At 37.9% G+C, this 26,618-nt stretch overlaps 1 protein-coding gene and 1 long non-coding RNA gene across 7 annotated transcripts in view; one reads left to right on the top strand and one right to left on the bottom strand.

Moving 5' to 3' along the window:
- Positions 1 to 20,061, top strand: part of LOC128850515 (uncharacterized) — a 29,242-nt gene extending 9,181 nt beyond the window's left edge. The window contains exons 3-4 of the long non-coding RNA XR_008447930.1: positions 12,407 to 12,475; positions 19,294 to 20,061. This is a non-coding gene — a long non-coding RNA (uncharacterized LOC128850515). The remainder of the gene's footprint in view (positions 1 to 12,406; positions 12,476 to 19,293) is intronic.
- A 189-nt stretch (positions 20,062 to 20,250) lies between these two features.
- Positions 20,251 to 26,618, bottom strand: part of GLIS3 (GLIS family zinc finger 3) — a 159,674-nt gene continuing 153,306 nt past the window's right edge. For 2 of the 6 annotated variants that reach the window (XM_054055198.1, XM_054055197.1), the window contains exon 10: positions 20,271 to 25,594. In XM_054055198.1, the coding sequence (XP_053911173.1) occupies positions 25,458 to 25,594 (137 nt within the window). In that variant the 3' untranslated portion in view covers positions 20,271 to 25,457. Of the gene's footprint in view, positions 25,595 to 26,618 lie in introns of all 6 variants that reach the window. The other 4 variants (XM_054055199.1, XM_054055196.1, XM_009566287.2 and 1 more) reach the window with 3 other exon arrangements.

The following is a 26,618-nucleotide window of genomic DNA, read 5'->3' as shown; positions in this document are numbered from 1 at the left end:
AGTTTCCCCTTTTATTCTGTTGCAAAGAGTCCCTCAGTTCAGTTTTAAATTAGCAGTTGATCTTATGTCTTCTACACATGTGCTAGATTTCATTGCCTAAAGACCATGAATAGTTGAGAAATGTCAATGTCTGGTCTGTGTTTTGCATCAAATACTTGAGTTTGGGACTTGTCAAAAATTAAATATATTGCTTGAATAAAATAAATTATATTCAATATGAGACAGACATAATTTTGATTTTTATGAGCAGGTCTAGGCTAAACATCTTCTACTTTATACACATTTCCATGACAAAACTACTACACCATGCAGTTAATTCTCACATTTCTGCTTCTTTCTTCATAAATTTGGATTAATTCAGCTTTTCATTCATAGTGTAAAAAGTTCTGAATTCTATGCCTTGTTTACTACAGCCTGTGCAGAACGGTTTGTGAGGCAATAACATACATGATGCTGTACTTTTAAAGACTCATTTGTATTCTGTGTTATTTTAGTCATTGTAGGAATTGGTATATTTAATGAAAAAGTCAGAGATAAGTAATTCTGTAATGCTAAGTTTCACTTAACTATTTTGCAGAAAAATGCACGATCTTATTTACAATCACTAAGTCTGTTTGATGAAAAACTTCGTGTCACTAACTAGTCCAAAAGGAAGAATTTAACACAGGCTTAGCATAGACAGGAATAGCTAGGATGGACAGGGAAACTGAGAGGCTTCTCAGCACTCTAAGCAATGTCTACTGGTGCAGAAGTGTCTGGGTTCACAAATCTCCTTGTGACTGCTGCACTGTTTAAAGTTTCTCCCTCTGGGAGTCATGAAAGAAATAGGGTACTTGTACAATTGTACAGTAAAATAACTTAAATATGACAAATTGACCTGTTTTTTTGATAGGGATGCAGGAATGTTGTTCATTAGCTATAGATCTGCTTAAAATAGCTTAAAATCTTGTACAACTTTCAGGTCTGGTGCTAGTCCAGCTGCAGAAAAGCTGCTTTCTTTGGCATGCCATAAGAAAGCCATGTGCTTTTCACTGGAATAACTTTTCTTTGCTTTTTGATACTAGTGAGAATTGACTGGACTGTTCCAGTACATCTTCAATTTTCATTTCAATGCAGTGCTTAGTTTATTCACCAGGGGTCATCAAAGGTCTGGATTTTCTTTGTCTACTGAGATGAACTGAAGGATGACATTTCACAGTTTTCTTCAGGATTTGGTATTTGGAAATGTTCGTGTACCCTCTTATAGTTCTGTTGCTCAGTCTGTGATAGCTAGACAACGCAATCTGAAGACTTACTTCAAATATTTAAGATCACAGCAGTGGTTTTGGCAGGCAAATAAGTCTAAGAGTCACTTCTTTCCACAGTATCATTTTTCTGTTAGTGAGTTTACATTTCCTTTGTGTGATATCTAAATGAACATATTAGCAAATGCAGAAGCCAAACCAGCTCTTTACTCCTTGCAGTTATTTGTAAAAGCAAAGGTGGGATAAAGTCGCAAAATTGTATTAGGTACAATCTGGTTTTCCACTAAATTCTGGGCTGTCTAGACATTAGAGAAATCAGACTTTTCACACCTCTCTACATTATAGCCTGTAACAAAAGCAGCATCAATGAAGAAAGCAGGTATGAATTTTCATAATGAAGCACTTTTACTTTTTTTTCAAGACTGGGTGAAATGTGTACTGCTGGGGGTAAAGGACGCAGTATAACATCAGTGTGACTCATGTTATCTGTAGGCTTGGGCCACTAAAACACTATAGGAAGTACCTATTGTCCTGGACAAAACTTGTCAATACTGAAATATCAGATCAGGTATGCCCCCTGTCAACTTTAAAGACTTTTGGACATAAACTGAAAACAGTCTCCCTCACTGGCCAGACAGGATCCACCCAAGAGTGCTGAGGGAGCTGTTGGAGAAGCTTGCAAAACAATTCTCCATCATTTATCAGCAGTCCTGGTTAACAGAGTAAGTCTCCCCAACTGGAGACTTGCCAATGTGATCCCCATTTACTATAAGGGCTGAAAGGAAGATCTGGGGAACTACAGGCCTGTCAGGCTGACCTCAGTACTGGGGAAGGCTGTGGAGCAGTTCGTCTTGAGTGCACTCACCAGGCAGGTGCAGGTCAGCCAAGGAATGAGGCCCAGACAGCATGGGTTCATGAAGGGCAATTCCTGCTTCACCACTTGATCTCCTTCTGTGACCAGGTGACTCACGAAGATGACACGAAGGCTGTGGATTTTATCTACCTGGAATTCAGTAAAGCTTTTGATAATGTTTTCCACAGCATTCTTCTAGAGAGGCTGGAGGCTGGTGGCATTAACAGGTGTAATCTTCGATGGGTAAAAACTGTCTGGATGGCTAGGCACAGAGTTGTGATGAGCAGAGTTAACTTCAATTGGCATCTGGTCACAAGCTGTCTCCCCAGGGCTCTGTCTTAATCAGTGATCTAGATGAGGGGATTGAGTGTTCCCTCAGTAAATTTGTAGATTACAACAAATTAGGCAGGAGTGTTAATCCCCTTGAGGGCAAGAAGCTTCTTCAGAGAGAACTGGACAGGCTGAATCAATAGGCCAAGGCCAACTGTATGAGATTCAACAAGGCCAAGTGCCAGGTCCCGCACCTGGGTCACAGCCCCAAGAAATGCTACAGGTTTAGGGGAGAGTGGCTGGAAAGCTGCCTGGTGGAAAAGGACCTGGGTGTGTTGGTCAATAGCTGACTGAACATGAGCCAGCAGTGTGTCTAGGTGGCCAAGAAGGCCAAGAGCATCCTGACCTGTGTCAGGAATAGCATGGCAAGCAGGACTAGAGAAGTGATAAAGCCCCTGTACTCAGCACTGGTGAGACTGCACATCGAATCTCTTGTTCAGTTTTAGGCTTCTCAGTACAAGAAGGATATCAAGTTGTTAGAGCATGTACAGAGTAGGACAAAAAAGCTGGTGAAGGGGCTGAAGCACAAGTCTTACAAGGAGTGGCTGAGGGAACTGAAATTGCCTAGCTTGGAGAAGAGGAGGCTGAGGACCTTATTGCTCTCTGCAGCTACCTGAAATGAGGTTGTAGCAAGGTGAGTATTTGTATCTTCTCCCAAGTAACAAGCAAAAGGATGAGAGGAAAGGGTCTCAAGTTGTACTGGGGGAGGTTTAGATTAGATTTTAAAAAAAAATTTCTCTACTGAAAGAGTGGTCTAGCATTAGAACAGGTTGCCCATGGAAGTGATGGAGTCACCATCCCTAAACATGTTCAAAAAGTATGTAGACATAGGACATGATTTAAGAGGCATGGTGGTGTTGGGCTGATGGTTGGTCTTGATGATCTTAAAGGTCTTTTCCAACCTCAATGATTCTATGATCCTGACAGACCACTGTTCAAGTGGAAATAAATGTCCCAACATTAATCTGTCATTAGATGCCTGACTGACAGGAACGTTTATAGATAGCTAAGTTAGAAAAGTAAAACAGTGCTGCCATTAGTCCCCAGAAAGACTCCTGAAGAAAGAGACATCTAACACAGCTACATCATTGCCTGAAAGGGAAATTTTACACTCATCTTTTTTGCACTTTTGTGTTCTCATTCGTAACACATTCATGACAATTGCCATATAAATACTTGCTGACACTTTATGTTTCTGTCCTTATCTAGCAGTTAATGTATATTTTTGTCTATAAATCATCACTAAAATCTTCAAATGCTTTTATGATGAGAAGCTTGATAGGAGAAAAGGTAATTTAAATGGTAAGATATGATAGCCATGTGGAAAGGAATATTTAAAATATGTATAAAACCCTTAAAATCCTTTTGAACATTGTTTCCATATGTTTTGTAAGTTGCCTTATGGAATTCTTTCGAAGTCTCAAAAAAACTGACCTACTGGTATATCTGATTTACCAGGATGCTCGTGACCGACTGAGGGTAACCAGTCAGAAAACTTACATATTTCGGCTGAGATTAATGCAGCAGTATTGGTTTAGGCCTAGTGATTAACTATTCCTAATTCAATACAGAATTCTTAGGTCTGTTTAGTGAATATTATTAACTGCTTGTTTCTGGATGGTATGCCTCATGTTAAATAGGCAAAGCTCTGATAGGGGGCTGAAGGATGCCCTCCTGTTGATTTATGAGTTTCAAGACAGACCCCATTGCTTTCTAAACTTCCACACAGAGAGGAGTCTAGGTGCAGCTGGATCCATCTCTAACTTGATTGATGGCTCATGACTAAAGGATTATGTGGATAGGAGTTAGCCACCAGTCAGAGTTAGTGGTGTGAGAATATTTATTTAAAGAAACAGGTAGAGTCTATCTTGGGATTGCCATTGATAAATAAATTTGCTGCAGTAGGAGTAGATGTTTATAACCAGTTAAAAATAATCATATATATATATTACATATATAAGAAATAATAATTGAAAATTGAGTTAGTAGTTATTTTCCCAAGGGAATACCTAAGAAATTCAAAAGTGAGTGATTCTTACACAAAAAGTTTTCCCTTCCTGGGAGGGGGGAAGGAGGTGCAGGCCCATCAACCTGTCTGTCAGCTAAGGTGATTGTTGACTCCTTCCCAACGATAGGATTTTCAGGTGCCAATTTTATACTTTTTGAAAACTCTGGTGCCTCTTGGTGAACTGGAACTAAGTCAATTATTACATGTTGATTGGCTCTTGGCAAGGCCAGTTGTGACGTCAGAAGCAGGATCTCCGTGGTTCATCTCACCTCTGGGGTGGAGAGATCAGCACATGCTTTAGGGGGTGTTTCTGTTCTTAATTGAGGCAACACCAGGCTGTGAGGCCTTTGCCTCACCCCAGGTGTCACTCAGCTTACTTGAGACACCACCACATGATCCATCAGTTTTAGCAAAATTTGTTTACTGAAACACTCACTTTGGAAACCACTCCCTTTTCCAAACTCACCGTGTTTGGTATTTGCCATCCAGAAGACCTAGCAGGTCCATTATATGACAGTGTGCTAAGTAGTTTTCAGAAGAAAAGCATCTGTTTAGTGGTCTTTACCAAGAGTAAGAGAACAGAAGGAGGATGCAGCAGTGAGTAAAATATTAGCACTGACGCTGTTAAATCTCACTTTCGAGACTAATTTCAATACCTTTTACCAACAGTTAATCAATTTTGTTGGAAAGATGATAAAAGATAATTTAAATAAAAATGTAGACCTTGCCTGTTTCTAATTTCATTTGTCTTAGTACGGAATAAGTACGTCATCATATTTATAAGCTAGAAAGGATTCAGCAAATACAGTCTCTGTGACTGAGCAGCTGTCATGAAACACACTGAATGCATATAAATATACCCTAAGAATTTTCCATCTGGTCTGCTCTTGACCTACAGAAAATCCCCCTCTTATGTTTCATACATGTGTATAGCTACCAAAGGTGGCAATACAGTCTCTTGTTCCTGAGAACTTGTTAATATACTCTTAATGCCTTTGCTGATCTGGAGTTGGTGTTTCTTTGATGCTGTTGATAGACAATGCCAACTTTGTAAACTTAAGTGTTTTTTACAGTAAGCCTGAGAGAATAGCACTAGGATATTCCAAAACCACAACCAGGAAAAATTATTTTGCCAGCAGTTTCTTACCTGGTTTTATCTCACAGATCTAAGAATTTTTATTGGGCAATACCAAGGGAAAAGCTGAAGTGGTGTCAATACTCATTATACAATTGTGAAGCAGTTTTGCCTCTTGAGAAATACTGGCAGTAATTAGATATCTGAAGGTTCTGCTAAGTCTAATCTTTTGTAAGCAGGCCTTGCTCAGCTCAGCTCAGCTATAAAACATGTTTATAAATCTAATTTTTTGTGACTTTGAGCTGCAAAAGTTGGGGATAGGGAGAAAGCTGCAAGCTACCAATGTATCTGCACTCAGCTCAGGTCTTTACTCTGCCTCATTTTATACCTGGAGAACTTCCATGGACAAGGAGCAGATATGCAGGCATGCCAGGCTACAGAATCAGGCTCACTAAGATTACAATAGTGTCAGTTTACAGCACAACCAAAGCTGTATTGCATCTACATCCTTCAAGACTTACCAAGAACACAGCAGGGCTTATCAGTAGAGCTTGAAACTAGTTGTGGAGGGGGACATAACCAGGCTTGACTGTAAAAAGTCTGGGAATGGCACTCCGATTTCTGAGTGATGGTGTGCTGGCAAGGACCGTTGGTCTACCACCTCACAGGAAGTGAGGGATAGCACTTCAAATGGCACCAGAGAAGGCTTAGATAATTTAGTGAGTAGTTCCTCAGGAACTATTCCCCTTACGAGCATAGTGGGATGAACAGCCCAACTGAAGTGCCATCTACACCAATGCACACAGCACGGGCAATAAACAAGAGGAACTAGATGAGTATAAGGCTGAGGTACTTAATGCCTTCTTTGCCTCAGCCTTTAACAGCAAGATAAGATGCTCTCTGGGTTCTCAGCCTCATGAACCAGTAGACAGGGAGGAAGAGCAGAGCAAAGCTCCATTGATCCCAGAAGAAATGTTTACAGACCTGCTCAACAAATTAGACATTCATAAGTCTATGGGGCTGGATGGGATCCACCTGAGGGTATTAAGGGAGCTGGCGGGGGTGCTTGCTAAATCCTTTTCCATCATCTGGGACTGGGGAAGTTCCATTGCACTGGAGAATGACAGATGCTACACCCATTTAAAAGAAGGGCTGGAGAGAGGATCCAGGAACCTACAGACCTGTCAGTCTGACCTCAGTGCCACGGAAGGTCATGGAGCAGGTCATCTTGAGTGCTGTCTCACAGCACACACAAGACAATCAGGTGATCAGGCCCACTAGGCATGAGTTTATGAAAGGCAGGTCCTGCCAAACTAACCAGATTGCCTTCTATGACAAGGTGACCTGCTTGATGGGTGAGGGAAAGGCTGTGGATATAGTGAACTTGGAATTTAGTAAAGCCTTTGACACCATTTCTCACAGTATCCTACTCGAGAAACTGGCTATACCGCTGGCCTGACAGGTATACCCTCTACTGGGTAAAAAAATGTCTGGATGGCTGGGCCCAAAGAGTGGTGGTAAATAGAGTTAAACCCAGCTAGAGGCTGGTCACAAGTACTGTCCCCCAGGGCTCAGTGCTGGGTCAGTCCTGTTCAATATCTTCATTAATGACATGGAGGAGAGGATCGAGTGCACCCTTAGCAAGTTTGCAGACAGCACCAAACTGGAAGGGAGTGTCGATCTGCTCGAAGGGAGGGAAGGGAGACTCTACACAGGGATCTGAACAGCCTGTATCGATGAGCTGAGGCCAATGGGATGAGGTTTAACAAGGCCAAGTGCAGAGTCCTGCACTTTGGACACAACAACCCCCTGCAGTGCTACAGGTTTGGGGAAGAGTGGCTGGAAAGCTGCCTGGCAGAAGACCTAGCAGTGCTGGTTGACAGCCAGCTGAAAATGAGCCAGCAGTGTGCCCAGGTGGCCAAGAAATCCAATAGCGTCTTGGCTTGTATCAGAAACAGTATGGCCAGCAGGACCAAGGAAGTGATTCTGCCCTTGTACTCAGCATTGGTGAGGTCACACCTCAAATACTGTGGTCAGTTCAGGTTCCTTCACTACAAGAAAACCATTGAGGTCCTGGAGCGTGTCCAGAGAAGAGCAATGAAGTTGGTGAAGGGGCTGGTGAACAAGTCTTACAAGGAGTGGCTGAGGGAACTGGAGTTGTTTAGCCTGGAGAAAATGAGGCCGAAGGGAGACCTTGTCACTCTTTACAACTACCTGAAAGGAGGTTGTAGAGAGATGGGTGTTGGTCTCTTCTCCCAAATGTTACGTGATAGGACAAGAGGGAATGGCCTCAAGCTGAGTCAGGAGACGTTTAGATTGGACATTAGGAAAAATCTCTTCACAGAAAGGGTCACCAAGCACAGGGTCACACAAGCTGCCCAGTGAGGTAGTTGAGTCGCCCTCCTGGAGATGCTTAAAAGGTGGGTAGGTGAGGTGCTTGGGGACAAGATTTAGTAGTAGATAGGTACAGTTGGGGGTGATGATCTCAAAGGTCTTTTTCAACTAATGATTCTATGATTCTATGATTCTAATGGATACGTATGTGTCACATCCCAGATTCCTACCCAATTCTGGATCAAAGTCATTATTCTCAGGAAAGGGGTGAGGTGATTGGGATTTGTAGATTCCCTTACTGAGGATTAAGGTGACTAACACACAAGTCTCATATATAAACAATAAACTTCAAGAGCAAATTTCCATGGAATGGAAATGGATTCTGAACAGCAACTGACTGAAATGGAACAGATACACTGTATGCATCAACCATCTAACAAACCAATCCATCTATCTATCTATCTATCTATCTATCTATCTATCTATCTAAGTTATGCAGCTTTAATGGAAATATGGGTAAACCTTTAGTTACTTAACAACCTTAATAGAAAAAGAGGGAGAGAAAGAAAGAAAAGAAAAGAAGAAAACAGAGAGATTACCAGTCCAGGATCCAGCATCAGACCTGCCAACAGTGCAGGTGTTGGATGTAGAGAGTCCCCCCACAGCTTGCAGGACTTCTGGAACTTCCTTTACTCCTGGGTCCAGGAGAGGCTGAGACACCAGTCATGTCAAGAGAAGTGACACCAGGCCTGTACCCATAACATTCTGAACTCTCAGTCACCACGGATCCAGGAGTGGTTGAGATATCCCTCGAGGCAGGGCCTCTGGGCTCACCATACAGTTTGGCTTCTTCTGCTGAATCTAGCAAAGCTTAAACTGATTTTTTTTTTTTTTTACATACATAATGTGGGAAAATATTTTTCAGAATAAGAATATTATGAATGACCAAATAGCTAGAAAGCTAGACTTTCTACAAGTCTAGCTGCACAGTATTCTCAACAGCCATTCTCAGTGAAATACTCCCTTCTCACATCTTCTTGCATTCAAATTCAGTGAAGAAAGGAAACTCATGAAAAAAAAATCTTTTAACAGATAACTTCATGTTCTTTTTAGGGAGAACTTCATATCAATCTTTGGAATCATCTCTCAGATAGCTAATTTGGAACAAGAAATTTGATCTCTGATTTAGGAAGGACTCAAGACAACCTATTACTAACATATGTATGGACATTTATGAAGCATTCCTAATTTACAAACACACAGAGAATCTTGTTTAAGGTTTGGGTGGGTGTGGAGTGGGTGTGATGTTTGCGTTGTTGTTCTTGGTGCCGTTGCTTTCCTGACAGGCAGGCAGTTTTCCCTTACTTCCCTTTCACTTATGAAAACGTAAAAAAGACAAAAGTAGCATGCTGACTTACAACCAGTGTTATTGGTTTACTTAGCTATTTCATCGTAATAATAGGATAAGTTGCAGACATTGTGTCCTAAGTTTTGGATTACCCATTAGACATGCAGTGTGATAATACTGAAGTTGTTAATTCGAGGCATAAGGATGCTTTGATTTGGGGTTTACCATTCCCTGCCGCCTTGGAGGTAAGAGATTCAGAAGACTGTTACAAGTTTTAAGTAACATTTACATCCTTCCACAAATGTGTATATGAGTGTGTAAATCTCTGTGCACTTCTCAGAGTAATAAACATTTATGTGTTGGAGCAGGGGAAAAAAAAAAGGTGGAAAGAGGAAGGGAGAGAAGATTTTTAGTGCTGGATTCTGCCATCTATCATCTCCACGTTCTCTGATTGAAGTGCCATATAATTCCCCTCATTAAGTGCTATCCAGTACTGGAACACCTTCAGTTAACTACTATCACCTGTCAAACACCCAACAAAACTTTTACACATGCATCATACATCCTTACCTTTTGTCCATATAACTTTGAATACAAGGTGTCGTTGAACTCTGACAGATCTTGTGTTCTCATAATTTATTTAAAAGTAATTTTCTAAGGCATTTTCTTTCAAAAGCATTAGGCATCTATTTGCTTCTTCACTTGACTTCCAAGGCAGAAATGCATTTATAATCGAAGATTAGTAGTTTGTTCATTAGATTTTGAATTAAGCTGTACCTTTCTAGCTTGTGCTGTTGTTCCCTTCCAAATGTCCTCCTTGACTGACAGTTTACTGTTATGGTAAGGTGATTCTATTTATTTGCTTTTAAGTATTGCTTCAGTTAGAATATGCTGGAGTTTCCAATAGATTTGCTTTTTTTTCATAAACAATTTTTAGTTCTTCTCCTTCCAAGACTTCGTTTTTTCTTACTAGCTGATGGAGCCCGTATTTTAAAAAACTGCTAATCAGGAAACTCAAAATGTCTTTCGTAATTGGCTGTTATCATGTCAAACACTGTTTGTGTTAACTCTGTCTAAGCATTTTTCATAATAAATGCAATGGCAAAAGTAAGAAAAGGAGACACTGGAAGCTCGATACCAAACACTACAATGAAAGCTCACTGTGTTTACTTTAAAAGTACTTGCTGTAGCTGTACGTAAAACCTTGATATTATTAATGTTGTCCAGAAATTTGATAAAGGCTGTCAAATGCTTTCATCAAGCCCAAATGCCTATGTTGACAGATTTTGACTATTCAGTGGTCTCTTTTCTAAATATTGCTAAAGGTTTTCTAGTTCAAAATTCTAGCTTGCTCTTCAGCTCAGCTAGTTTATTGTGTTTTAAAGAGTTTTCCTGACATTTTGCTTATTAAAAAAATGGGTGATTTTCCTGTTCTTCTTATTGTCTAAAGCTCTCAATGCTTCCCTAATCTCAATCTTGGTCTTCACCTTCCCCAGCTTTTAACTTTGTATTTTTACTTTTACTTCCTTGTGATTGAGGCAATGCACTGGTTTGTTCTGGATGTTTAAATTCTTTTACAGAGGGATCACAGGGTGCTAGGATTTTGCTTTCTTTTACACTGAGCATTTATTATTGCTTAAAAAATGGATTGCTTTCTTGTTTAAGGTCTTTCTAGAATTCCCTGTTGTGTTAAATAGTGCAAGCTTGCCCATTAAAAACTTGATAAGCAAGATTTTACAACATTGTAGCCAAAACTTTTAGTAATATCTTCAACAATGTGGGAATATGATTCATTTGTCTATGAAAACTAGAAACTGCAGAAAACTAGAATTAAGGAAAAGATAAAGAAGTTTCCCCTTTGATACAATGGAGGAAAAAGTGATAAACTTGACCTTCTGGAATGAGAATAAAGATACAAACTTTTTAGCTGGAGTTGCATACTGACAACTGGGAGTTAAGCTTGTAAAGTTGCTCAGTGAAAGAAAGCTGCCTGCTTACCTGAAAACTGTCATCCAGTTTTTATTTCATGGAAGGGGAAGGAGCATCACAGCATGCTGAGTTATAATTCACAGGAAGAAACAGGCCTTGGCACCTTTATTAGAGTGTGCTAGCCACATGGTGTGTTTCTCCATTTAGAAGTTGTACCTCTGTTTTTTGTCACCAACTGACAAAACTTCTAGCTTATTCAACCAGAAAACTCCCCACTTTGACACTTCTTTCTGATTGCATTGGATCTACCCTGCCTTCTTCTGTGAGTGTCATGAAGCCTAGGGCACTTCTCAAATCCAGTAAAGGTTTTATTCCATATTTTAATAACACTATATTTTTAGGATACAATTGTAATTAATAATTTGGAATACTCAAGCATTTTGAATATGTTCTGACTTGGGGGTCCTGACAAAATTATCTACTACCTTCAGACGTGGTATCTGTCTGCCACTGATCACTTGAATGAGTTGGGACTGACAAGTGGTCCAAGCTCCGGTCTTGCAGTGACAGGAAGTAGAGTCACCATGGACTCCGCTTCGAAGGAGTTGTCCACTGCCACTCTCTGAGGTGCTCTACAGCAGCTGAAAGAACACATTAGAAGGAAGCAGTGTGTTTGGAAGGCTGTTTGGGCCTATTGTAGGTGTAATAATATTACAGCAGAGCTATACCAAGCAAACTGATGGTTTGTTTCATTTTTAAGGAAAAACTAGACATTTTCAACTTACAACAAAATAGTAGAAAAACCAGTTTACATAGCTTTAAGGTAGCTTGCATTCCTTCTTAAGCGCTTCACACACTAAACTGTGATCTGTATCAATGTGTTTTGGCACCTTAACCATGCATCAAACCATAGGGTATTGCCAGTCTGCATAAAGCATAAAATCATACCAGAAAAACATTTTCAAAAAACTAACAATAAGTAAGTCTTATGTGAAAATACAAAGTTTTATTTTTCTCATGCTTTTCTTCTCTGTGTAAAGTCAACCACGCCAAAAAATGCCAGTGAATAGTAAATTGCTTCTTGAGTTATGTGTTTATGTGCTGTAATCATCAGGTATGACATAGATTATGCATATCGAAGACTGGAGATATATTTTTTTAAACATTTAGATGTATTCCAGTACTAAATTGTTTACAGATTTAATTCTCAGCATTTTTAAGTTTAGTTTAGTTTAGTTTTGTTTTGTTTTGTTTTCTATTATTCCACTAACTGTGTTTTCAACAGCCTTGTTCTGTAGGAAACTGTAAACATGGGAAGGAATTAAGATTTAGGTTTCGCACCAAGAAAAATCAGGTAAGAAAAACAGTCAACTGGTATAATTTACATTCAAGTGATTTAAGTGACTAAACATTGAAAAATCACTATGTAGAAAACAGAATACAGGGAACTATCACAAGGGAAGGGCCATTGCAATTAAACTAGACAAATTTAGCATTGTTTTTACTCTTGGTGTTTAATTAGCATGAGTTATGCTTACAGACCGATGGTAGTAAAGTACTTCAAAATTTTCTGTGAGGTTTTTGCCAGTGAAAAAAGAAAACTATTTCATTACAACTTGAATGATGTCTTTCCTTCATAACTGAAAAAAATACTGTGCTTGGGCAACATTTGCAAAAATGTGCTCACGAACAGTTACAGATGTTCAAATACTACAACAGAGAAGAAAGATAGTTGGCTTTACTGTTTTTATATAATAGGATAAAATAAACCCCCAGCATTTCTTGGAAGTTTTGGAGTGGGGTCAGAATGCATAATGAAAGAACTGTGAAATCCGGACCCAGTTTTACTACAGCTGATTATGAGTAAAACCAGTCATCAATTTTACGAAAAAAAGATATAATTTTTCCATCACTTGTCACACTGGAGATTTTTATCTTTGCATCTTCTTCCAATTGCAGCCATCTTACAAATACATATAGCCAATTTCCACTGCTTTACTGTACAAACTGTACAAGAATATACCTGGAATTAAATCTAAACAGCTCTTAGAAAAAATAATTCTGCTGAACTCTGCTGCAAGATGCATGAACTGAATATTCATCATCTTCTACGTCTCTCTCTAGATCTCTCTTACAGACATTTTGGCAGATTTGGCACTGCATTTTCAAATCCTCTTAGTTTGCAGATAATGGCTAGCAGACAAAGATGAAAGATGCCAAGTGCAAATAGTTTCTCTCAGCATTTCCACGAAAATTACTTAGACAAAGCAGTACTGTCATACAGTGAACACAAAAATGGGATTAATGTTTACCCACGAGTATGAAGCTTTCTTCTGGTGTTTTTCCATTAGTGTAACATAGGAGAAGATATATAAGGTAAGGGATCTCTATCTACATCAGTCCAGACTTCACTGTAGTTTCACTGTGGAAATGAGCCCCTAGTATCCCCACTTCATCTCAATTTTTAAGTCTCCTAAGCAACAAATTTCTCACTTCAGTCACTTTTAGGTCAACTCACGTTGCCACATGTTTCCATGGCAAGTTTGCTTTTGGAAAGTAAAGGTCACAACATTAGTGACAAATTTCTATGCATCTCTTTGAAGATAGTTTGAAGTTTCTTTATTCTTTCACTTTTCTGTTATCCATAACATTACAGAGAAGATTTCAGAGCAAAGAATAACTGCTACCAGTCATGTTAAACACTAAAATTCCTTTAAATATTTTTACAGTTGAAAGCTGTCACTTTCTGAGACTTTACTAATACTGATTTATGTCAGCCTAGTTCCAGTGGCTTCAGAGAAACTACTGTGTAACAACTGCCCTCATTAAGCAAGTACACACATGATTGGTACAAGCTTAACATGGAAGTGAAAAAAAAATCCTGTGAGCTCATTTTAAGATATCTTCTACAGTTTGACTATATCTTCCCTTATTCTGCTCCAATCTGCTTTCATTTCTGGGGAAAAAGAAAAGTGATCGCTCAGTTTATCAAAGCAACCTTTCAAATATCAATAAAGCACACAGCACATTTCTGCTAAACACATGCAATCCAAGTCTTCCCAGCATAAGCATAGAACTAGTTCCATGGAAACAGATGGAGTGACACTACTGCAAAATTAGGGTAACTTTGCTCAAAATCAGGACCATCAAACATGAAGGGAGGAAGTCAGCAAACAAAATTAGCATTGTTGAGCTGTACTCAGGACTGAGAGGGTCAGTAATTTCAGAAAATCACATACCAATTAGATGAGGTACGTCAACAGTTTCAGCAGTGATTTCTTAGACTCCTATGACTCAGCAAGGTTATTTGGTTTGGCTAAAGACTGGATTTAAAAAAAAATTAGATATTTTCACATGTCTTGTGCAACTGCCACGTGTGTTACCAGATCTGTTGCTCTGAAACAGATAGGGACCTTATTTGCTGTTCTTCTGATGTGTACATCTTTTTTCTTGTTTTTATATAAAGTAATAAAATCCCTTGGATGGGAGAACAAACAAACGCTTGCAGTCAATCTGCTGCTGGAAACATGCCTGTTGCTTATTTCACTTTTTGTTTTCAGGATGGTATTGAAGTAACCTGGTGGCAAATATTGGCTCAGAGGGTGCTTTTTTTCTCTTTGTTGTGGATGCTTTTTAAATTGTTTTACAGAACAAAGAGTAGTAGCCCCTGGAATTCAAAAAGGCACAATGAGACTTCTTCTGGCATTCCTAAGAATATTCTAGAAGCATGCAACCGTAAGGGAACAGACAGATACAGGGCCTGGATCCCTCCTCAGCAAATGTAAAGCCTAGGCAGAACCTGGCTTTTGCTTTTATCAGTGCTCTCCTGTTGCTGCAGCCAGATGGAGGGGATAAAGCCTCAAGGTTGTTTCACTTGACTTCCGCATTTTAGGCAGCAGGTTTCATCATGTTATGCCATAACAGAACTTATTTACCTTCACTGAAAAGTAGTTGATATGCTCACCAACTTCCCTTGAATTTTCCTTAGCTTCTAACCTTGTAGTAAAATGAGCAGCTCCTAAAAGATGGCTTTGTTGTTTTTAGAGCAGTTTGATGGTGATGACCTTGTATTAAGGGACTGAGTCCAGAAGATAATCTGGACAACGTGTCTTTCCACTGTATTCTTACTTAATAAACACAGACCCACAAATGGGAGTCCTCTTTGCTCTCAAGCTCAGGAGCACAAATTGATTCTGGTTTTCATTTTTTTTTTTTCAAGGCATGGCATGCATATATTTTCAGGGTCCATCACATTTATGCTATGCAGAGAATTCATTAAGAATGTGACCTCTTGGAAAAGCGTGTTCTGGTATCTTTTTTTGCCCTTGTACCCCATTACATTTTGTCACTGCGCAAAGAAACATGTTTGGAATTCCAAGGCACAATTTCCAGGATTAATTACTGGAGGATGTAAGGAGGCTCAGCGAATCAAAGGATCTCCCAATCTTGCATGTGAAATATAGCCCTACGCAAGTTAAATGATGTACAAATGGGTTGCATAGTTCCAAGATATTTATTAGCTGCCATTTTTCACCAAGTTCATCACCTTTGCTGAAAATTAAGAGCCTGTTTCAGGACCTCATGAAATGTTGTGGTACAGAAAACTTACATTATCCTAGATGTATAATATGTACACAGCATCATGTCATGTGCTCATTGTTCCCTTTTTATCTCACTCACTTCTGATAATGAGTTGAAACTCAACATTCAAGAACGCTGCCTTTGTTAGATGTCTGCAGGATGAAGTAAGGCTATAGGATTAATTCCAACATTTTAGAGACCCACATATAGTCTAGCAAGGAGGACCCTTCAGAAGCAAACAAATACATTACTCACTTTTTCTCTTCTTTCCATCAAAACACAAGTATATGAAATTTAGATGAGTATTTTTGATACCTAATGGGCCTGATTTGGTAGTTATGCTCAAAACATGCTCTTACTTTATACACTTTAGCAGAACCACTCTTCATTCACTTCAGTGCAAATCGGGCCTGAGTTGAATCTAACATTTCACTGTCACACTTCTATAGACTGTACTATTATTCCCCATGTCAGCAGAAAAACTGGGAGAGAGGATGAAAGATTTTCTTTCAGATTTCAGGGGGGGATTTTTGCTACTTCCCGTGTAGAGTAAACTTGACAGTGAATCTCCGGATATTCAGTAACTGCCATGGAAATACCAAGGTAGAATGATATCTGGTATCATTTCTCTCAAAAAAACCCCAGGAAAATAAGAATAGAGATGGGGAAAAAAAAAAAGGAAGAGGGAACAGTGAATGTGTGGTATAGTTTGGTAAGATTAGAAGGCAACAAACCATCACCAGCAGGTCTCCCAGATTATAAACAAACTACATCTTCCAATAAGTAGTAGTTTCTGCTTTTCGTGATGTTAGCAATAGTTTGACCTGGACTGAAACTATGTAATTGATGGTATTATAAATGTTACTGGCACCTACAACTCCAAATGAAGGTAATTACTTTTTCTTCTTTTTTTTTTTTTTCTTGAAAGAGTCTCAAGAGCTTTGAAAGGAAAAAGCTTTTGTCAATTCCTGCATGTCCTTCCTGTGTCTCTGCACTCACATAGTTTATATGTATATTGTACTATGACTTTTTTATTCTTTCCTTCACCAATTTTTCCGGAAAAAAATGTGCCTGCGAGGGTCTTGAATCAACATTTAAAATTAGTTTCAATTGCCCATGATTAGTTCCCTGCTACCACTAGCTTGCTATGATACTTCTGTTTGCAATTGAAACAAAATTAGGACTCTAATTGTTACTGTTTTCAAGCAAAAAAACAGGTTATGTATCTATCATTGCCTTTGCCCTTTATTTCTTTAAAGACATGTGTGTTTACAATTGACTTCATTCTCACCAGAGCAATGTTGCATCCTATAACACATTAGAACACAATTCACATATGAAGCAAGCAAAGACATGTAGTATTTCCATTCACAGAACCACTGTTTCCAAGTGGATCTTGGGAAGAGTAGCATAACAGTGCTCACTGTGTTTGGGGTTTTCTAACAGCAGTCTAAATTTGATTCCACAATTCCATGTTTGCCTTCAGGTGACTTAGTTGTTGTATGTTTTGAGCACACTGGCAAAATGCGCCTGAACATGTCAGTGATTTCTTTTTACTTTCAGGTTAAACCCAAACTTTACCCAAAATTTAGACTTGAGTATGATTCTCAGGCAGAACATATAACTTAAGGCAGCATCAGTTACCCTACTTTTCTTTTTCTGCAAGCAGAGAGGGTAAATTTACCCTCATTCACCTTTGGGCAGCCTCAAAATGAGTCAAATATTTAGTGTACTTTGTCAGGAAGATTTTCTGAATTACAGACAAGATATTACAGGAAAAGCTTTTTCACTTTCCTTTCTTGATACTGATTTTAGCATAAAAGAATATCTGAAAGTCATTAAATACAAATAAATAGCACTAATAATGATACATGTCAAATCGTCCTGTGGAATCCCTTTGATGCAATCTGTTGTGTTCATTTGGCTAAACCAGATACCAGGCTTCACCTTCAGCTTATCCCTAGTACAGGTAGTCAGTTACATCCAGCAGTTTTGGCTTTGCTCATTAACCATGAAAGTCTCAAGTCCGTTGTAAAACCCAGTGGGTCGCCTTCCTTTCTGTGGTGGGATTCTCGGGTGGCACAGTCACCAAAGCCAATGAACTGTACAGAGAGCATGTCTGGGAGATGCACAGACTGTGGTCAGCCCTGGGCCACACTAGTTTCCAGTTGCTTTAGCAAAACTTTTGCCATCACAGTCCTGCCATCTGCATGACCAGCAGGCCCACCACCACCACCAATCCCTTGGTTCAAAGGAATGTGAAGATCACTTTTAGCCCTAATTTCCCCTAAGGCCTATGTTTTTCTGCTAACAGCCTTCATTGAGTGTAATTACTTCAACAATAGTCTTGCATGAGGCCATAACTAATACAGCGGAAGTAACAACTCCATCAGAAAAGCATGAAAAAATGATCAGACCAAGCAGTCTGGCTTCCAGTTGTTCCTGTATGTCATATGTCCTGTTGAAGGTCACACAGTGATGTGACAGTAAAATGAGGAACAGTGGCTCAATTATTTTTGTTCTTTGAGCCACTGAGCACAACTTCACGGACTGTCACATTGGGGTTAGGGATCAAAGAAGAAAGTATAAAGTAAATGCAATGAAGCCACTAAAAGTCCCTTTTAGCTAAAAACAAACAACCGTTCCCATCTTTACTCAACGTAAGTTTGCTCAGCAATGTATTAGCCTGTGGTTTCCAGGAAGAAGTCCAACAAAGCTGAAAAACACAACTGTAAGCACAAATTCTACATCTACCAACCCTACAGTGAAACAGGGCTCTTGAGTAATCCAGACACACAACAGCAAGTAATAGAAAAATTGTAGCAATGAGTACCATGGTGAATTTGAGTGTCACTCTTTTTCTTCTGGTTCAGCCTTTAAGTGGCATCTCCATTAGTTAACCACACCTTACTGCAAATGTTGGTTAAGCTTTGGTTTGAGTAATTATGATAGACATTACTGGTATCATGCAAATTCTATTTCAGCAGGTTCCCTAAAATTAGTTTAATAATTTTAATACTGTTTCTAATCAATATGCATCCAGATCACAAAATTGTTACCATATTTAATGCTTTCGTGGACTGTATTCACAAAGTCAAAAAAGAAAACATTGATATTGAAACTAGACAACTTTTACACAGCATTCTTTCCTTGCCTTTTAAATAATTGAAAAAAATTGTATATGACAGAATGCAGCTTCCACAGACTTTAAGCTTCCAGGGGAAAAAATCCCCATTTCGTAGAAATATTTTGATGCCTCATTGTGTAAGTCAAATTGATCATGAACAAAAGTTTAGTGCAATAATGATGCCATCTAACATTATTTCTTACTATTTCCTTGATAGATAAGTTGGTCCAGTTTAACTGCTTTAATTTTCACCTTGGATCATCACTCAGGCACTAATAATTTAAATTCCATTAAAGTAAGTTTCTTTCCTCTTCCTCCAACCAAAGACAGATACAGCATAACTACAGCCCTGTGCTATGCAAAGTGGTGTGTTAACAAGTAAAATCACTATGCTGCCAGTCTTATTATTGTGATTATGTCAGCCACAGTTCTAGCAAAAACTTTGTTTTCTGTTTTTCCAACAGATTCATGCTGGAATTTTCTGAGAATTTTCAGGTTCTGTGGAGGTCAGGACACCCTGGTTTTCACGAGCTTAACCGACCACACTGTGTCCATTCCTGGAATAGCTGAAGAATGATAATTTACACACATAGCCAAGCCTGTAGTGTACTCATTGATTTGGTCAAAAGGCAAAAACGCATGATACTCAGGAAATGGTTACATTTACTTCCGTCTACCTAGATGCACTTGTAATGCTTTATCCTGTGTACCCAGTTTCAACCATGCATGAGGTTTGCATTACCTAGTTATAACAAAGGTATGTTGGAACTTTTAACTAGACACATAGAAAGGCATTCTTTGTTACAGCTCACTGAACTAGCCCATCTTATTTGTGAATCATTAATGGCATTGACTGCTGGCTAAGTTTACTTCGGTCGTAAATCTATAAATGGCATGGGAAGATGTGGTAGAATGATTTTTCATACTTAGCTTTCAAATGAAAACATTATAGTTCCAAGGAAGGTATATGACATTTTGGAAGGAGACAGAGCAATCTTAAAAAGCTAACATTTTTTGATCTGTAGTATTAATTTTACGATTCTGTTTCCTAAAGCTATACATTGCAGTGAATGAGTATATACAGTCACAAAGAAATCGCCCACTTTGAGACCACTACGGAGAGGCTTTTTAAAGCTGCTTCTTGAGATTTATTTACAGTTCTTTACAGAGTTTAAAATTCAAAATGCATTTGATGTTACTTGGGGTGATAAAATGATCCAAGGTAGGAAACAGCAAGTCTGAATGTAAAGAAGCATTTTCCTGAGCATCATGCCCTAGGAAAATGCATATCTGTATTTCCAGACAAAGTCAGTCTATTATAAAGTATTTTATAATTAGGAGCAGTGATTATAAATAGATTCATATTCAGAATAGAAGAATACAGTTTATACCAACTCCTATACAGCTATCTCTTTCAGTAAGAGTGGAACAAAAAAAAAATGAGGTGAGTAATATACCGTGGCTCTGGCACAGATACATGGGAAAACTCCTATAGCGATATAAAAGCAACAAAATAGTAATCACCACCACCGCCCCTTCTTCCCCATTTTCTATCTCATGAGAAATTGTTCTGAAATAGGAAACAAACAAACAGTAATACCTTACAGAACAAAAAGTTCAGGCAGCTTCAATCAGAAATTATGTCCTCTGGAGGAATATTGCTGTTACATGATTTCTTTACTACAATTCACTGTTTTCCTACAGGAGGCTTTGCAGGACATCATGAAAAACTGACCTAGCTCAGACACACAGAGAAAAGCACATTGCTTTGAGGTACTTCAAGCCGTGTTACTACCGTTGCATAGACAACTTGCATACTTCTCATTTTAAGGGCTCTCCATGAGAAAGTAAAACTGAATTCTGAGCCACTTGAATTCAGCAACTCTCAGGTCTTCTTGGTGGCTCACTGGATTCACTAACAGTATTTGCTAAACAATGAGGCACGTTGCCTACATTAAGATGCACTATAAATAAAAATACAGCAAGTGAAGTTCATTTTTAGTAAAGCTCTACTAAGCTCATATGTACACCAGTCAGTGAATTTGAACTTACTAGCTTTTGTTCTGCTCATGATTAACTCAGCCCACCTTGCCAATAATTTCATAGTAAAATGAGCTTGGACAATTATTTTCAAAAGCTTCTTTGCAAACACATAACAAGACTTTTTTTGCACTAAAATAATTTATTAGTTTGTATTTTGTTCTTAGGCTTCTAGTCTAATTTGCTGTGATAAAAGGTATCTTATTTCCTAACCATGCTGGATTCTTAGGATGCGTTTTGGACAATATGGATGGACATAAGCATGCATCAACTTCTGTGTCCATCTTTTGTTAGCATTTTGCCCTAGTGCACAATAAAAATATACACTTTTTTTTTCTTACATTAAATACCCTGAAATAATACCTTTATTGCTTGAATATGACAGAAAACAATAATCAGATAGAGAAATATTTTTACAGGTTGTATTGTAGAACCACATGAACAAGGAAACCAATAAAAATTATCACGGCACAAAAATGTAAGTAGATATTCTTCTTTTATTTGCGCCTTCACCCAGGGTGCAAACACACACTGAGGCATTCTTTTATTTCTACAAATTCCTAGCCTCTCTATAAAAATAATTAAATCCAGACTTAAAACTCTGACCCACACGTTTTTTAGAAAAATCTCTGAAATATTTTTTCTACTTCTGTTTCTAATTATACCAATACATACAAATACAAGTAGTTTTATGTTGAAGAATAATGTCTGGAACAGCATTCTTTAAAGACATCTCACAGTAAGATGTTGTACTGGTCATGTCACTGAGTTATAATCTTCCAGTTTTATTTTGTACTATACAAATACAGTTTTCAGTTTTACCTTTTACATAAAAAAGAATTTTATGAAACAGGACAAAAATAACTTAAGATTATATGAAAGATAACTGTAATATATCACAGAATTCTACACACTAATAGTGAAAAAAGTGTAACTAATTATTTTGAAAATTTATTCTTCATGGTATGCAATAAATATGTCTTCAGAACAAATATCAGCCAGATATACAGTATGGCAAATGGAGTTCATATCTGTATGTGTAAGCATGCATAAATTCACAGAATACTCCGTAAGGTTCTGGAAAAACATTCCCACTTTCTTTCCTCAACAAAGTGCTTTGTGTAAAAAATATTACAGAAGATGCTGCTTTATGTATAGAATAAAGGGATTATTTTTTTTTCTTAAATTAAACCCCACCTGGCTAGTTCTAAATTGTGGTCTTTTTCTTTTGCTTTATCTGTTCCTAGGAAACAATAACCCTGAACAAAATTTCACACAAACAACAAAAAAGTGCTGCTTAAAAATCTGCTATAAAATTACACAGGGAAAAGAGGTTAAATGTAAAAATGTAATTTTTATACTCGTTCACACCTCTTCAAAGAAAGCTGAAACCAAAATATAATGTGACAGATGGCCTTAGCCCTGCAATACTTCAGCATTCAGTATTAGTAAACCATTAATGCCTATACGTATGTGTGTGTATGTGTATATATATAGGGAGATCCAAATGAACACGTGCACTTACATATACTCACACATGTACACATGCACTGTGAACCTGTAACTTAAACTCCAGTGTAGACCCATTTGCAATGCAGATAAAAATAGACCATTTGAGTCTGAAAACAAAATAATTGTACAAAAGAATGATTGTAAATAATTTCATTAGAATATTGTTTAATGTCCATAGCCTAAAACAACTTCATCTCTTAGATATGAATCCCTTTAGAAAGTTAACACTCCAGCAAGTAGAAAAACAACACAAAAATCACGAGGCACAGGTATTTGCATATAAGTCAGTAACTGGCATTATGCTATGTAATTTCACAAGCACCATTTTTCATTGTAATGTGATAAACATGATTCCCTATTTAAATATCAAAACTACATGAGATAAAACAGTTCTTTTTTATGCAGTTGCCTTCAGTGACATAAGCTGATCCCCTAAATCAGTCTGGCTCCAAAGAGAATAATGAAATAATCATGAAGAATTCTCTTCATCTTTGATACAGAAGTAAACACAGGCATATCTTTGTATAGACTGGTACCCACTCTCATGTGTTTAATATCACTGTACTTCAGCGCCTTCTTTTTAAGAATAAGGCTCATAGAAAGCTGTAAATATATATATATTAAATATATATATATGAAAGAATCAATGACTTGCAAAAGTTTCCTTTTTGAAACGTACCTGATGAACTCCCAAATTATGGATACTCTTTTTATAATTCTGTCTTCCCACTTCTGCTTTGGTCGGGCTCTTTCATGCTGTATAAGCCTCCTCTCTACTGGATGGCTTGTATATTCAGATAACCAGAAAAAAGTACTTCAAAAGATCTAAAAGTCAAGGTGGTACAGATCTGAAGTCAGCAGTGGTATTTCAGTTTTGTACACAGCAACTGACAAATTCTGGACAACCGTGTGGTTAGAACAACCTTCAAGGATTTATAAATAAAAAAATATTTATGTACATAGATATGCACAAGTACACACTGGGCCTGATCCTGCCCTTACTGACTTCGGTGGAACAAAACATAGTCCTATACATCTTAAACTGAGGTGTTCAGGTGTGCCTAATTACTTCTGCTAAATCAAATTATGTATGTGCAGTGACCACAAAAAGGGCTGTAAAGTAGCACAAAATGAAAGCTTCATTAAAAAGCAAAACTCACTGTCAATGCACTAGGCCAGGTCATACACTAATACAAAAAGGACTGTCTTTTTGCCTGTGCATGTACAGCTGTGTAGGGAGACCTGATGCCATTTAACCCAATGCAAACCACATATAGTAACAATGACCTCCTGTTGCAAGCTGAAGCAGAGGGACATATTCATTCACTTGTGATGTGGGAAGCAGAATAAAAGGGGGAAAAATTTAGAACAGAATTATTTGTATTTAAGCCATATTAGTTCTTATTGTACATAATTTAGTTGCATGGTTTATCCATATATACCTTGCATTTATTGGATGAAAATCTCTCCATTAATATATAAGCACATATGCCTGTATATAAGAATACACTTCATGAATATAAAGCTCAAAAGATTGCCAATGTTTATAAATATCTGGGCATAAATTCATCTGTGCAACATAATGGCAAATTAACTTATGAATTTGACCCAAACTGTACTCAACAATTCTCAAAAGCTTCTCAGGATAAGAAAATGTCTGCATAAACATTTTTTTAATTCATCTTTCTAGATGAGTGATTTCAGGAGCATAGTTACGGTCTAGCCTGTAAGAATGAATTCTGGATTTTTGTCCTCATTAAATCAGGTCATAAGAATATTAAAGATGCATAGTACACAGTAAGAAGTCCACAAAATTAATGAGCAGGGATTAATAACCTAAAAGCTCAGTCTTACATAATGTAAGAGTTGCTCACAAGGTATGTAGGATCACAGTGATGCCACAACTCCACTGAAAAAATATTTTTTCTAACTCACACTTCTAGCTTTCATGAAGGACAACCTTATTTGCTTGCATCTTGGACTAAATTCAAGGACAGAGACTGACATTGAGCAGAAAAATCAAGACCACCAAAACAGTTCAGTTTTACATCTATAAATAACCAGAGAGAACATAATAAAAATAAAAGAAGCTCTTCTTCCTGAAAATGTGTTATGGAAATGAAAAATTCTAGGGCAACAAAAATTTAGTACAGATTGCTTTAAAAAAAAAAATCTGTGGAATTTAGGGAAGAATATCTTTTCTACAGGGTATTATAAACCTTCTTACAGAGTACTACAGCATATACAGCAATAAAGCTCTACAATATAATTAAAAATCAACAGAAAGTTAAAACATATTTATTTTTATCTAGCAGCTCTGCTAAATATAGACATGTACCTTCTCATGTAGTGCATTTAACCCTTCTTATCCTTTGCATAAAGTATTGAATTGGAAGGAATATTGGAAAAATAGCAATGGCCATATTATATTGCTTAAAATACAGAGGCAAGGAAAGACATCTAAACCTAAACCTGTGTGAAATTCAGTACCAACAGTCTTTGGCTCCAAAAAGTAGCCACACTGCTGTCTCTCATTGGTAGTGCCAGGATATATGTCTAATCTCTCCCTTTTTGATGCTGGTGCGTATTTAACTTTGGAAGCATCACATTCAAATAGGTTGTGCAAAAAGCTGTGTGCCTTGAAACGTTTGTAGTATGCTCTGGATTTACTTCTTTTCCTGTTTTGATTTTTTTTTTTAAGGAGTTTTCTAAATCTTTGTTCTTGAGTAAATCCACCCATTCAGCTTGAAAGGATTACAGTCAAAAAGTTTTCTTATTCAGTCTGCAAATTCCCTTTGAGACATTAAAAAGGAAAAAAAAAGTAGACTTGCTGTGCCACAGATAGAAGGAAAAGAAACAACTGCTAAGGTTTTGGCAAAGCCTGTTTTCTCCAAACATTCTCTTTCTTAGTCGACAGCTTGATTACACGATAAATGCTCAGTGATTGCTTTTTCCTCTCCATTATGTATGTATATTATCCTATATCCCCATACATACATGACAGTTCCACGGAGAGAAAAACTTTGTAGAGAAACATCAGAAGGGCAAGATGAAATGAAATCAAGTTTTATATTATTTAACCTTCAGTGTAGACAGAAGAAAGCTGGCTAGAGCAATGATCCACTGCATTTACTTGTAGGAAACTACTATCCTCTGGCATGCTGCGAGTTGAATCACCAAAGATACCCGTGGACCCTGCTGGAAAGTCATAAACTGGAAAAAAACCAAAAATAATTAATTAACTAGGATAACTGTAACATGGAGAACGTCCTTATACTTATGCAGAGAACTGGAAATAGCTTTAAACCAATCAGACTAACAAAACAGACAACTCAACATATACACGAAATTAGTAAGTACAAAACTCACTGCTTACCATGGAAGGAATTTCAGTGCTGCCAGAATCAAGTCTGAAGTACCATGTATTTAATCACAACTAACACTTGCCCATTTAATGGGTACTAAAATTGTGATTATCCTAAAAGTAAGCTTCATGCTTGCTTACTGAATTTCATCATACCCAACATACGATAAGACGCAATAAAATATTGTAGAACTCATTCACTGTAAAGCAGATCCCAGCACAGAAATTACTAACTTCTACAAGTGATAGCAGCAAGCATAAGAGTAACTGCAGAAAAACCCCCACCTTTTGGATTATGTTTTTTCATACTGTGAGATGCCTCTTGGAAGTTACAGGTGCATTGGCTTTTTAACGTACTACTAAAGGATTAAGAGATTTTGAAGCACAACAAATGTTAAGTGTAATCATTCTATGCAGAAGGACAATAAAAGACTTGGGCATCCGCTGCGCTTAGACCCTAAAATTAGGCTCACTCTCTTGTGCTGATCCTCTGCACAGAGGTAACTTCTTCCCTTCCAAAGCAGCATGCAAGCCCCTTATCTCCTTCTCAGCTAGGCACAGACTAGGTCAAGTGTGCACAAAAAGGTATGCACCCAGGCAGTTCTTGTCATAGAAATGTGAATAAATAAAATTCAAGACTAAGGAAAATCAAACACGCATAAAGAAAAATCAATGGTTTGAATCATCTCAGGTCCCTGCTACAATACTTACAGCAGGGTGGAGTGGCTATGCAAATATCACACAGGGCTCAATGGACTGCATATCAAAGCAAATACATGAGCTAGGGACTGTCTGACAGCCAGAGGATAGGACCTGGAGAAGTCCTCAACAGTGGGCAGTCTGCACACACCACACGTTACTGTGACCCATGAT

Source organism: Cuculus canorus, chromosome Z (genome assembly GCF_017976375.1).
Source record: "Cuculus canorus isolate bCucCan1 chromosome Z, bCucCan1.pri, whole genome shotgun sequence".
NCBI classification, from domain to species: Eukaryota; Metazoa; Chordata; class Aves; order Cuculiformes; family Cuculidae; genus Cuculus; species Cuculus canorus.
The sequence above is the reverse complement of the archived record's forward strand: the minus strand, read 5'-3'. Positions and strand labels throughout refer to the sequence as shown.